Below are 13,776 nucleotides of genomic sequence, written 5' to 3'. Positions count from 1 at the left end.
TAGTACCGGCATTTTAGAATTTGGGAATCTTAGTAAACCAGCGCTCACCTGGAGAGGGTTTGCTGGGGCTCCCTTTCTCCGGTTTTCTTTTAGTCATGGTGCTTTTGTGTTTCTGCTTGACTGATGTTTGGTCAATTGCTGGAAGTCTGGAATCACACTTAACCACGGAATTCTTGGTAGATAATTTTGGTTCGGCTAGAAGATCCTCCTCACTAGAACTCTACCAAAAAGGAAAGGTGTCTGAGTATCAGTGGTCTAGCAGGTAGGTCATCTTTGCTAGGCAGAAGGAAAAAAGACAAGCCAGATGCAGTGACCCTTCCATCAGTTAACAGCGGAGCAACCTGCCATGTGTGCTCAATACGCCCTTTCCCTAGTGAGGTTTTGATGGACTGGGTGTATCAATTTAGAAATAATAGAAAAGTTAATGAGTCTGTTTTGTAGAACATTATAATAAGAATGTACATTTATGGGTCCATCTCGTAGAACATTATGAGAAGAATGCATTTCTGACCCTTAAGCAATTCGATGACCAATAAACAGCTCATGTTAAAAGCTACATATGTAAGCAGGAGAAACTATCAGTGCTTCTAAACTTCTTGCTGTTTGTAATTTGAACTACTTTGGGGGTGGGTGAGGAAAATTGTTCCTTGTGTTAATCATATACTTGATGATGAAAAGGAAATTTAGATATGCGTTGACTGCGTAAGTTAGACCTCAGTTTAATATTCTGAATTATTGGGTGTGACATAAGACAGACTAATCTTTTTAAAAGTCCCCTACTTGTCAGTCTGCTATAAAGGAGTCAGTATAAATCTAGGCCCAAGACAAATCATGATTCAAGCAGTGTCAAAATATCTCAACACATCCTCGCAGATGCAATAAAAATTATCCAGGCGTTCAATAATTTTTATACTTTGCCACACTTCTACCCACCAAAGAAATGACGAAAACAACATAAATGGCTTATGAGAAACCCAGCCTTGAAGGATTTAGATCCTGCTGTTAGTATAATTTGCTAGGTGATACACTCCGCAACAAACAAGACCACAGGTTCCCCCCGCAGCACCCACCTGGGCTGTCTCCTAATGCTAACATTAAACTCTCCTACATGTGCATCTTTCACAGACACACAATGCTAAATTAATGTTCCCCCAATCTCCCCCGCTGTGGCAGTTGGTATTGATCTTCTTCATCGTTCTCGCTGACAGCTGCGGCATGTCCATTTTTAGGCTCTTGATTCAGGAAAATACGCTGAATAGCTTCGAATTAAGGGGTGCAACACAAGACAAACTAAACTCTAAAAAAGTCCCCTACTCGTCTGTCTTCTTTAAAGAAGATCAAATCTACAGGTGGGCAGATCTTTATCCTCCAATACTGTAAATCATGCTTTGTAATTTAGTGTCTGGATCCAGCCTTCCAACAAATAATTGTTGTTTCTCCCCGCATTTCCAGAAAACAGACCACTCTCAGATAAAGGCACAGGAAAAGAAAAGGACATAATGAATTGGTTGTTCTCCTTTTCCCCTTTTGATTCTGGAATTTAACAGAAACCCTTGAAAATTATTCCGAAATGTCAAAGATGAAACCATTAGGTCATTTCAGAACATGAAATAGGCTCTCCCTTCTCAGAAAAGGAAATGTGGGCAAATTTTAATTCCGATGCCTTAGATTGTCAGAGGCAAGGACAATGTCAGTGAGCAAGAGACAGAATTCCTTCCACAAACTGCTCAACACAAACAACTCACAGTAGTGGGTGGAGAATTCTTGCCCCAGGCAGTGGGGAGTTGGGAGGAGTTGGTAAAGAGACTTTATTGGATGGGGTGTTAAGCCATCTTTATCCTTCTCTCACTCATTCATTATACCTTAAGCTTCTAGTAGCACCAAAGAGGGGAAAGAAAGCAAGCTTGGCCAATTAGACCATGCCTGTTACATGTGGAATTGTGCACCTGTGTTCAAAGAACATCCTTCGCTGGTTCCTGGTTCCGTCAACTCTACTTCTAGTTGGTAATCATGCTTAAGAGTCCAGAAATTGCAGTGGGTGGAAGTGGGTGTTTTGTCAGTTGAAAACTAAAGCCAAGATGGAGAGAATTATAATACCTATGAATGTGCTACTGGATCTTTTCCTGCTTACTTCATTGAGTAATTTTAGGCAAATCACTTGAACTTTTTGTGTCTTTATTCGTGTCTTCTCGTGTACTCAGCCATTTGCACCTATCCTTTGCCGTGAAAACCGTCATAATATCTGGGGAAGAGGATCCTTGGGTGGGAGAAGTTGCAGTAACTTATTCTGGCACTAAAGTGTGATATTTACGACTCAGAGCCCAGCTTCCTGAGAGTGAGTCCTGGCTCTTTCACGTAGTTATTGTGCGACATCTCTGTCTCAGATTTTCTCATCTGTGCATAACAGTGTCCACCTGTTGGTGGTTCTGTGTGGATTAAATGAGTTAAGATGTGTTTATAGCACTTAGAACAGTGCCAGGAACATAGTAAGCGCCATGTAAGAGTTGGCTTTTTGCAGTTAGGCATTAATTCATGTTCAGCCATTTTTAAAATTAACTAATTGTCGAACATTAACTACCCACTGTTGAAACCAAAACCAAAAACCCCAGTGAAAAATCCTACTGGATTTTCACCTGTTTCAAAGATATGAACAGAGAGATGGCTCAGTTTCTATACTGGACTCTTGATTTTTTTCTGAAGGCTGTGTCACTTATGATCGTCTCGTAAATAGCCAGTTGAAACTGACCTACTCTTAAGAAAATACAGCGCAATTTCTTTTTCAGACAGTAAAGCTCGAATGGTAAATATTTAACAATATGTAAAGATTCTCAAACAATAATAATTAAATTATTTTGATTTAAAGTTAATTTTGAAACTATGTCTTTTCCTCTTGTAATTTCGAACAGTAATTATAATTTTCATTTCTTCCCCTATATGTTCCTAAGTTAAAGTGTCACGTGGAAGTGGACGCAATAGCCCATCGCTATTCCTTTGGGGGGGAGAAAATTAGCTCTCTTTCAAAATCAAAGCCTAAAACATAAACAAACAAACCAATTAAACAAACAAACCCAGACCACGTGATACATGTATAGACTTTAAGTTCTCTGTTGGTACTGCGATGAGAAAGCCCTAATAAACTCATGTTAACTAAACAAAGTTATTTCAAATCACTATTTCCTGGAATATTATTTTTGTGCTTAACATTTTCCAAAGATCCCCAACTTGTGCTTCTGGCATCATTCATACTAAAGTAGAGAGAGAGCCTTGCCCAGGCTCGGCTCTCTCAAAAGTTCAGAGGCGGACGTAGTAACATTTTAATGATTCTAGTTAGACCTCCTGGAAAATGGAGAGTCAAGAGTTATAAAGTGGGATGCCTTTCCTCAGGAATGGGAGAATGATTAGATTTTTAAACAGGGACCTAACAACGTTGAGTCTGAAATGGTAAGGTGATAGCGAACAGAGATGATCAGAAGAGCAAAGGAACTAAAGTAGTCAGGGACAGAAAAGACAAAGTCATTTTCCAACTCTTGCCTGACGGCTCATTTCCAAGACCCAGGAAACTTTCTCAACCGGAATGCCTCCTGCCTCCCCCAGGCTGGGACACCGAATTCAGACGGATGTGCACAAAACCCATTTTTTTTTTTTTGCCACGTGTCACGTGATGGAGGGCTGAGCTGAGTGCATCTTATGATCTGGGTCTGCTCTCTGAAGCAGAGGCACGTGGGAGTTTAGAACTTGCTTCACAATTACTATCCATCCCACTATGGAATGGCCTCTGGGTGAAACTTAGAGCTGCAAGCTACTGAACTGGCAAACGTGACCCGTCTTCTGACACTTGCTAGGTGTTTCTTACAATGCAGATTAGACCCTTGAGTGCTATGGAGATCACTGTTGGTTTGCATGGGTGGTGACCACCCATTTTCATATTTTGAGGACAGGCGTGGATAGTGTTCTCTGGAGTTTTGTGTGATGGGCGGTAAGGAAAGAAGTCGTGTGTGGCCAGAAAATTGTTGGATTTAAAAAATTTGAACACCGAAGTGTAGTTTTTAGCAGCACATTGAGACGGCCCTCATTTGGGTATTTTTCAGGTATGGTTTTGCTACAATGTATTTCTCCTTCCTTTATTTGAATTCACATTCTCCTTTTAGCTGGGAGGAACATCTTGGCCCTCAAATGGACCTCATCCATGAAAATACCTCCTACTCAAAGTAACAGGCCATAAAACGTGGGAATTAGTTGAGAAGTAAATGCAACTACTATGTCTTCAACCCCATGCTAGGCACTGTGAGGAATATAAAAAGAAGATGCTTATACTGGGAGAGAGAAGATTTATATTAGCAAAGTACGAAACACTTAATTAAGTGGTAAATTGGGTGGTACCAATTCTAAATTTCAAAGGAACTCACAGAAAAAGGTGAGGAGTCAAGGGAGGCTTCATGAAGGAGGTGGTGTTTTCTGGGAACTGAAGGATATATAGGACCTGGCTTTGGCTGGAGGCAGCACATGAGTCAAGGTGTGGATGGAGTAATAAGTGTGGCATCATTCTCGGACAGCGAGGTGAGTGGCCAGAGCAGAGGGTATGGGGAGGAGAGATGAGAAATAAAGCTGGATGATAGGATGAGGTCAGATGTTGGGGGGCTCTGAGATCCGAGCAAAGAAGTAAGACTCAACGTGATAGAGAATGAGGCCCAACTGAAGGTTTCTGAGTAGAAAAATGCTTAATGTGGTATTTAAGATTAGCTTGTACGTTTCCTTCAGCGTGAGAAAACAAAGCATTCTGCAAATTTGCCAGTGAAATAATCTTTTTGTAGTTTCGGTGGCTTATTTTTATAAGTGTAATTCTTAATTACAAAAGAAAGTCATGTTTATAATGAATAAAATAAAGACAAGGAGAAAGAAAGGAAATTTAAAACATTCAAAACCCCATTGACCTTGACATAAAAACTGCCCATAGCTTGGGCTGTATTCTTTCAGACCCCTTTCTAGTGACTATGATGGAGACTAGCTTCCCACTGAAATCCCTTCCCGAGTGATAAGAGTCAAAGCTGGGAGGTGGCTGCCTAACCTTGAACGACTGTTGCAGCCTCCCCAGCAACGAGGTGTGGCCTCAGCAGGAAAGTGGAGTGTGTAGCACAAGTGACATATGCAGCCTGCCTCGGAACCTCTGGCCCTGCACCTCGGCTAGAAAGGCAGCAACTCAGAGTTGTGTGTTGAAGACAACAGAGCCATCATCAGCTTGAGTCCCTGAAAGTCCCAGTGGAAGAGATCTGCCTGCTGATCTGATTTATCCAACCTGGACTGTCACAGGTGTGAGAAATAAACTATCTTGACTGAGTCATCGCATTTTCGGTCCCTTTGTTATGGCAGCTAATGTGAACATATTTGTTTATGTATACGTATAAATATTATTATTTTTTTACAAAATTAGAATCGTACCATGCATACCGACCGTTTCACTTAATACATTGATTGCATCAATAGATACCTTTCTATATTTTTTCAACTTTCTTTTGAAAAATTTCAAATCTATGGAGAAGCTGTAATAATACTCCAAACGACACGAATTACCCTTTACCTCGCCAATTTGCTTTATCTCTATATTCTGAACAATTTCAAAGTGACTAGATTTCATGATATGTCTCTAAATACTTCAATGTGCTTCTCTATGAAAATAGACCTTCTCCTCTCCTACAAAGCCACAATACAATTATATTACCTAAGAAAATTTAATAGTTCCATAACATTATCTAATATGTAGGTCCTATTCAAACCCAAATGTCCCCCGAATGTCTTTTCAGCTTCTTGTTTTGATCTATGATCTATCAAGGCACATGCATTATATGCAGTTATTATGTCTCTTTAGTCTTTAGTTCTCTGTCCTTTCTACTTTTTTTTTAAAATAAATGTTCCGAAGAGTCACAGCCTCATAGAATGTCCTATATTCTGAATTTGATTGTTTCCTCATAATAAAATTAAGGTTGAGAATTTTTTTGGTATGAATAACCTAAATGTGGCATGGTGTCCTTTACAATATCACATCGGCACCAAACGATGCTGTTAGGTAATGCCGTTTGATCTTTAGGGTGAGGCAGTGACAGCCAGATTTCTCTGATGTAAAGCTACATTTCCCCACTTTCGTAATTAGTAGGTAATCTGTGGGGTGATGCTCCGACACTAAGTAGCTTATTCTTTAACAACATTCACTCGGACAATTTCAGTTTCTTTTGATGTGCTTTGCCTGTATTGATAATTACAGTGGGGTAGCAAAGTGATAATTTTTCTTATTCTGTCATCTCTTCTACAATTATTAGCTGGCATTCCTCTCTAAAAAAGAACGCCCTCTCATTTATTTATTTAATTTATTATCATTGTGATCTCAAGGATATGTTTTCTTTAATTGCCTCTGCAAATTTTTTGATGCTCAAATTGTACCAAAAATGACGAGGGGGAGTCCGTTCAACTTGGCCCTTGACGTGAGTCTTTGAGCACGTCTTTGCTTTCTGGCACAATAAAGTAGTCTCACCTCATACTTTAGCTGCCTCAGAACAGGAATTAGCTATTTCCCCAAGAAGCCCTGATTCCTTTTAGTTGAGAATGGCATTGAGCAACCAATATCTGCATGCCAGGTGTGTTTACTACTACGGGGCTGACATAATTCCTAAGTCCTTTCAGTGGAGTTAGTTAGAAACATGTATTTTAAAAATCATGAGTTCATAGCAACATTTCTAATTAAGATTTAACATTATATGGGGGTTTTCCTTCCTTTTATTTTATATTTGTATCTCTTTTATATTTAAAATCTTTTCCCCTTAATTAATATATTCGTTTGTTTCTCTGCAACGAACATGAAATAATTTCAGAATTACAATACAAATATGACTCTAAGAGTAAACCCACTAAGTAAAGTTTATTATTTCTTTGAAGTTCTCTTTGTCTTTAGAATATATTCCTCATTGTATGGACTCATCATAGTTTTTTTTTGCTGATCATATAGGTTGCTTCCAATATTTTGCTATGATAAATAGTGCTATGATGAATGTCCTTATATATTTATGCACATCTTAAAGTTCGCAAAAGTAGGCATTTATACTACTAGACTAAAAGCATCACAAAGATTTAAAACTTTTTATTCCCAAATGATCTTCCAGAAATATTGTACCAATTTACATTTCTAGATGTATGTGAGAATGCCAGTTTCTACATGATTTTTCCAATTAGCTTTTTAAAAAGTCTTTGTCATTTTGAAAAAAATATTATAATTTTGATTTTTAACTTGCGTGTAATTTAAATTATTCTTTATTTGTCTACTCTATTTAGCATGTATATTCCATCTATTTATAGAAAGGGTCTGAGATGACTTAGAAAGTCAAACTCAAAGAGTCTTTTAAAAATGGAACAAGAAAAGGCAAAACTAACTTATGATGAAAACGCTCAGGAGAGTGGTTGCCTCTCAGAGGGACACCGGCAGGGACTGACTGGAAAAGGGCCTGAGGGAACTTCATGGACTCATGGATTACTTGATGGGGGTTTGAGTTACATAGTTACATGAATGTGCCGAAAACCATTAAACATCACTCTTCAGATTTGTACAATTCACTGCAGGTAATTTTTACCTTGAAAACAAAAACTGGGAAAAATATGAATAATAAAAATCACGAAAATGTATAACCACGTGTGTTGGGATGTGGGAATGAGTAAAACAAAGACTTTGCCTTTACGGAACTCTTCTAAGTGAGGAGGTAGGTAATTTAATCAAACTGTTATTAAATAAATGTAAAATTACAAGTCATGCATTAAAAAAAAAAGGAAATGAATGGTTAGCCCTTAGAAGATAGAGCAGAGGGGTCCAGATCTAGTTGGGGGAGGGAGCAGTCGGGAAAAATCTCCCTGAGGAAGTGACCGGGGCTGAGATCTGAGGCCTGGTAGGGAGGTGGGGTCACTGTTGCAAGAAGTGGGAACAGCACGTGCAAAGACCCTGTAGCAGGAGGTGGCCTGCCACATAAGAGGACCCAAAGTTCGTGTCAATGAAGCGTACAGCAGTATGGAGGGCCAGATCCCGCAGGGCCTTGTTGGCCACTTCAGGGATTTTGGTCCCCATTCTGAAAGCTACAGAAAGCCACAAAAGGGGTTTCAGCAGGCAAGTAAAGCGATCTGAGTTCCACTGGTTGGCATCGCTCCACCTGTGGTAGGTGAAGTGGGAGTTGGAGGCAAGAGCAGAAGTGTGGAGTCTCGTCAGGAGGCCTCTGCAGTAACTTAGCCAGGGAATGGCAGAGAGCGCGGAGATGGATTAAAAAGCTGCCGGGGAAGTAAAACTGGTAGGACTTGGTGAAGCGTTGATTGGGAGGGTGGGGAGGAGAGAAAATGTCAGAGTCTCACGATGCCCACAAAAGGAAGAATGGAGGGCCAGGCTGGGGACTTCGGCAGTGGGCCTGTTGAGTTTGAGGTGTTTTTGAGACATCCAAGTAGAGGTTATTGCATAACCAAATGGGTATTCAGATCTGGATATTAAAAGTGAGGTTTGGTTTGAAAATGTAGGTTTGGGAGTCATCGGCAGATAACATCTTGATTTGGGCAGTTAAAAATCTTGATAAACTAAAGAGACTATACGGTGCAGGCCTCCTTGGGGGTGGGGCGTAAACTTGGATGGGAAAACAATTACGTCTTCATTTCCACTAACCTCTATCCGAAATCTAAGAGTATCTTCTATTTACAAATGCGGGCGACAAACCACAGTAGTATTAGCAGTACCCGCAATTTTGTCACCAGTAGAAATCGCAGATATATTTACATTTCTTCAATTTGTTTCAGATGTCTCAAAATACCCTCTACGCCCATCACTTGTTATTTAACACGTTCATGAAGATGCACATATATTACTGAATCACAGATTTCTAAAAATAGTTTCATGACTATTTCAATAAAAGTGGTTTCCTTCGAAATCCTATGTATACTTTTTCGTGTACTTGAAAATATTATTCTGAAAAGAGGATCTCGAGAGTTCACTGGATTATGAGGGCTGTGAGACAAAAATAGAATAAAGCCCCTCTGTTCAGAGTAAGAAGACAACCAAGCCTTGAGCAGTTCCAGGACTCAGAAGCTGGGTGGAGGAGAAAGAATGTGACTTTGCAGAAGTTGAGGGATGCAGTGTTTCAAGCGGGGTTGAGTGGCCAGGTGAGTCCAAGTCGCCAAGAGGTCAAGCACAGCGAGGACTGAGAGAGACCTGCTGGATTTAGAGACGTGGAAGTCATGTGAAGAGCAGCCATTTCTGTGGAATGCCAAGTGTGGAAGCCAGATTGGAGTGGGCTGAGGAGTGAGTGGGAGGTGGGGAAACGGAGTCAGTCGGTGCAAATAATTATTTTGAGAGCTTTGGCTGTGAAGGAGAAGAAATAAGTGGAGGGGATGTGGGATCAAGGAAGGGCTGTTCTGTTTTTTTCCTTTGCCTTTTCTTTATTTTCTTTATTATTAAAGGCTGACGGAAAGGCTCTGGTCCAGGGTCGGAGATCCAGGCAGGAAAGGATGGGGGAGGATGGTTGATGGAGTCGCGTCCTGAGAAGAGCTAGAAGGTGGGATCCTGAGTGCAGGCGGAGGGGTGGGGCTGAGGGGAGGGAACGAGGGCAGGTGGTGCAGAAGAAAGGAGGTGGATGGGTTGGGCAGCAGAGAGCTGCGGAAGCTCCCATCTGAGGACCGAGGGATTGAAGATTGGGGAAGGAGGAGGAGGTTCGAAGTGGACAAGAGAGTTGACCAGAGAAACTGGGCAGCATTGAGGAGTTATAGGAGGTTGGTGGCTGTGACCGTTCTGTGGCACCATTTTTCAAAGTTAGGTGATTTTTCTCCAGCAATTGCCAGTGGCCTGGGTGTGGGCCCAGAGACCATGGATGGGAGGGATTTTGCCAGAGAGGTGTGGGAAAAAGGGGGCAAGGGAATCATTTAGAGGGTCAAGCACAGAATCTAGGCTGCTTAGGAAGGAAATGTCAGTACAAAGGGGCAATGAGAGGGTCAAGGGGGAGGGGCCAATGGACCAGAGGTCCCCAAGAAGTGGCGGAAATGTCATAGTCTAAATGGATGAGCAAGACTGCTGGAAGGCTGGTGACGATCAGCAGATTTGGGGGATGGAGACCCTTTTGATGACGCGGTCTAGGATGCGCCGTTGTTGGGGGTGGGTGGCAAAGTGAAATGGAGGGGGCACTTAGGATGCATCGGGAACTGAGAAGGCAGGGTATGGCTGGACGCTGAAGTCATCTAGGATTGTGGCGGGAGGTCAGGAAATGTGGCGAATAGAGACGTAGCCACTGCCAGAGTCCCTACTGGATAAGGGAGAGTGGCCAGGAGACAACAGAAATAAAGGGGTGAGGGTGGGGGTGGAGGGTGGAATAAGACAGCACAAGTCTCAGTAAACCCGTGTCTCCAACGGAGCCTGGGAGCAGCACTGGGGAAGAAGCAGCATACTTTCCTGCCTCCTGATCCTAAGGAAGGGGTGCAGGAGGCTTCTGAACAGTCTCCCCCCACCCTGGGAGCGGGGCTCTGAAAAGAGATCTGAGGCACATTGCCGGTGCTGCAGAAGACCGGACGGTTCACCCTTTTCCAAATGCGCCCATCTCTCCTTGTCCTGGCCTCTTCCTTCCACCTGTAATGTCTGCCCCTCCTCGGCTCCCCACCCCCACTTCCGGCTCCCCAAACCCTGCCCATGCCTTAAGATCCAGCTGAAAACCTACATCCTCTACGAAGCTTTCCCAGGTTTCCCCTTGGCTTTACACTCATCAGATACTTTCTCGACCATTAGGCATTTCTGTCGTATCTTATTTCACCAATGCTATGAACTACCCAAGGGCTGGAGCACATTTATTCATTACCGTGTCCCCATAGCCCCTGACACAGTGTCTTGGACACAGGGGTTTATAATTCCTTAATGAGTAAAGCAATATAAAAAACAAAACAAAAGAAGGTCTTAGGATGAAATGTTATATTTACTGTATGTTATAAATCGCATTTAGTGCAAGTATACGTCTGAATAAATACCTCGCAATGGGAAAAAAATTTTAATTTTTATTGGTTTTTAACAAGTTGCTTGGTTTTAAAAATTAATCAGAACTCTTTTTTTAATGGGAATTTTTAATAAAATGTAGCAAACTGAAATACAGAGCACCAGCATAAAATGGGAAAAAAGCCACTTTATTACGATCTTCCCTCATGCAATTGCTGAGCTGCCGAGTCCAATTAACACAGAGAACTCTCTGGGTCAGAGGCCACCAAGTCTCGGCACTGACAGCTTCACTGAGCTGGGATAACAATTGGTGTTTGTGTCACCCGGCCGTGTGGCGGAATCACCCTGGCGGAAGGATGGACTCTTGGCGGTCTTGCTTATCTGCTGAAAAAGGCAGGACGACATTCTGGAAGCAGCTGCAATTTAAATTGACAGTTGTCCTATTTTACTGCCATGCCCTATTTTAAAATTACCTACTGGAACTCAGATAAAGCACAAAAATGAAGGAGAAACGAGGCTCTGCTGGCTTTGCCCAAGATGCAGCTGTTATTCGTTTGCTCCGTTAAAGCTGTCGATGGTTTGCCCACAGAGGGGCCGGCACACGTGGTGTTCTGATCAATCTCTATTCTTAGCATAAAAGAAAGATCCAGTGCGGTCTGGTGAGTTATCTGATGGGATGTTCAGGCCCAGCAAGATGACTGTGGTTATAAAGTGCAGTGGATCCCAGGCCGACCGCGGGCTCTTCGAGTTTCCTCGGTCCATGAGGAGCTGCCGTTCCTATGTCCTTGTGTTCTCTCGCCTACGTGTGACAAAAGGAACCACCAGAGCTTTAGAGAAGCCACGTGTCCCTTTGCAGAGTGGCATCACAGGGCAAGAAAGCTACCTTTAGCTGGTTACTCTGGTCGTGACCATTGTAGAGGTTTCCAGGTCATTGACTGTAATCGACTGATCTTCCGGCCCGCACTGGCCGTCACACTTTGGCAGCCTTGCCGAACTACGTGCCTCTGAACACTTTCAAGCCTGGTCGGGGGCCATTTGCCACTCCAAGTAACAGTATCCCTTCCTGCTCCTGCTCAGGTGAGGATTCCTATGATGGCTGTTACGGCTCCATCGCTATGGCTTCAGCATGTGCACATCCCTAAAACACTCTTGCAACTGTCAGCCATCCAACATTCACCAAGCTCCTATTCTGTGGTGGTCACTGCAAATACAACAATAAACACGCCTGCTCTCGAGTGGTTCCCGGCCTGAGGCAAGAGGCAGAGAGGAAGGTGTGCCTCAGGGTAGATTTGAGTACAGAAGGCGTGAGGGGACTACAAAGGAGAGACAAGAGCGAAGTCACCTGGAAACTCTTCCCAGAGGAGGTGCCCTCAGAGTCGAAGGTCAGGCCATTTAGGGCCGTGAGTACCCTGCTAAGGTATTTGATCCCAAAGGCAACGGGGAACCGCTAAAGAACTTTTAATAGAGGAGTGCCGTGACCCAACTTGCCTGGAGAGGGATCAGCCTTGCTGCAGCCTGGAGGACTGGCCGGAAGGGGTGAGGTGAAGACAGAACGACCAGGGGAATGACGCCTATAATAACCCAGGCGAAAAAAAGGCAGGACCCTGGAAAGGGAAGTGCCGGTGGACGGATTCAACAGAGGAGATAAGATGGTCCAGCTTCGGTGTCTGATTCCTGTGAAGTGTGACGAGGAGCAGGAGAAAGAGTCTTAGATAATTTCCGGAATTCTGGCTTGGGCAGAAACAGATTCAGGAAGATGAACAATTTGAGGGGAGACGATGATGCATTCGGCATCCTGAGTCTGAGGGGCTTGTGGGACAGGCCAAGGTGAACGGATCAACGGCGAAAATGGAAAACAAACTCAAATGAAAATTCCCACAGATCCTCACTCGTCAGTCAGATTGGGGGCTGCACATTCTCTGTCTGTGACGTGTGTTTCGTGCTGGAGAGGCCGTGCACAGAGCTGCGGTATTACTCAGGGGCACCTCGAGGGCACAGAATCTGAGCCAGAGTCAAGAAGGCGGCTGTGACAAACCCCACGCCAGGTGTTAGAGATGACTCACAGCCTCCAAGGATGGGGCCTTTGGCAGCTCCAACCAGTGTGTGCGTGTGACCTGCCTCTCGGACACACAGGCCTGGGGACAGAAAGAAGGGAGGCCTGACCCCCAGGAATCCGACGACAGACAAGTAGAAGTTAGAGAAAATGAAAAGCGTGACTCACGGAACTCATACGCTGTGTGCTAAGCCCTGGCTGCTTTCATGACACCGTTAAGGGTGTTGGTAGGTTGACATTGACAGATTAATGGGAGAACAACTCCCTAGGAGCTGTTTGAAAGAGGAGAAGCTAAAGGTTTCACGGGCAGGGTAGGCTGAATAAATAGGCAATGAAAGGAGTCATGCAAATATACCCAGGTGGTAAAAAAAACACAGAATGCAAATCAAGTCAGCCAGAGCTACAGTATGCAAAGCATTGTATTGTGGATTATTCTGGGAAACAAAACCCCTTCCTGGCCCATGGGATTTTGTCTTGTTTGTGTTTTGAACTTGACCACAATCTGGAGCAGGGCTGTCCCATAGATGTTTCTGCAATGATGGAGATATTCTGTATTCTAAACACTCTGCCTGGTCCAATATGGCAGCCATGACCACAGGTGGCTGCAAAGCATGTGAAGTGTGGCTAGTGAGACGAAAGAACTGACTTTTAAATTTTATTTTAATTCATTTAAAGTTTAATAGCCCCATGGGCTAGTGGCTACCGTACTGGACAGCACCGTTCTAGACTTTCGTTGCCTTCA

At 43.2% G+C, this 13,776-nt stretch overlaps 1 protein-coding gene across 1 annotated transcript in view; it reads right to left on the bottom strand.

The window, feature by feature from the left end:
* Positions 1-13,776, bottom strand: part of MARCHF10 (membrane associated ring-CH-type finger 10) — a 76,138-nt gene that overhangs the window by 43,923 nt on the left and 18,439 nt on the right. The window contains exon 4 of the mRNA XM_039859923.1: positions 49-220. Coding sequence (XP_039715857.1) covers positions 49-220 — 172 coding nt within the window. The remainder of the gene's footprint in view (positions 1-48; positions 221-13,776) is intronic.

Source organism: Pteropus medius, unplaced genomic scaffold, assembly GCF_902729225.1.
Source record: "Pteropus medius unplaced genomic scaffold, Ma_sr-lr_union100, whole genome shotgun sequence".
In the NCBI taxonomy this organism is placed as follows: Eukaryota; Metazoa; Chordata; class Mammalia; order Chiroptera; family Pteropodidae; genus Pteropus; species Pteropus medius.
Note: the sequence above shows the minus strand (reverse complement) of the source record. Positions and strands in the feature narration are given on the sequence as shown.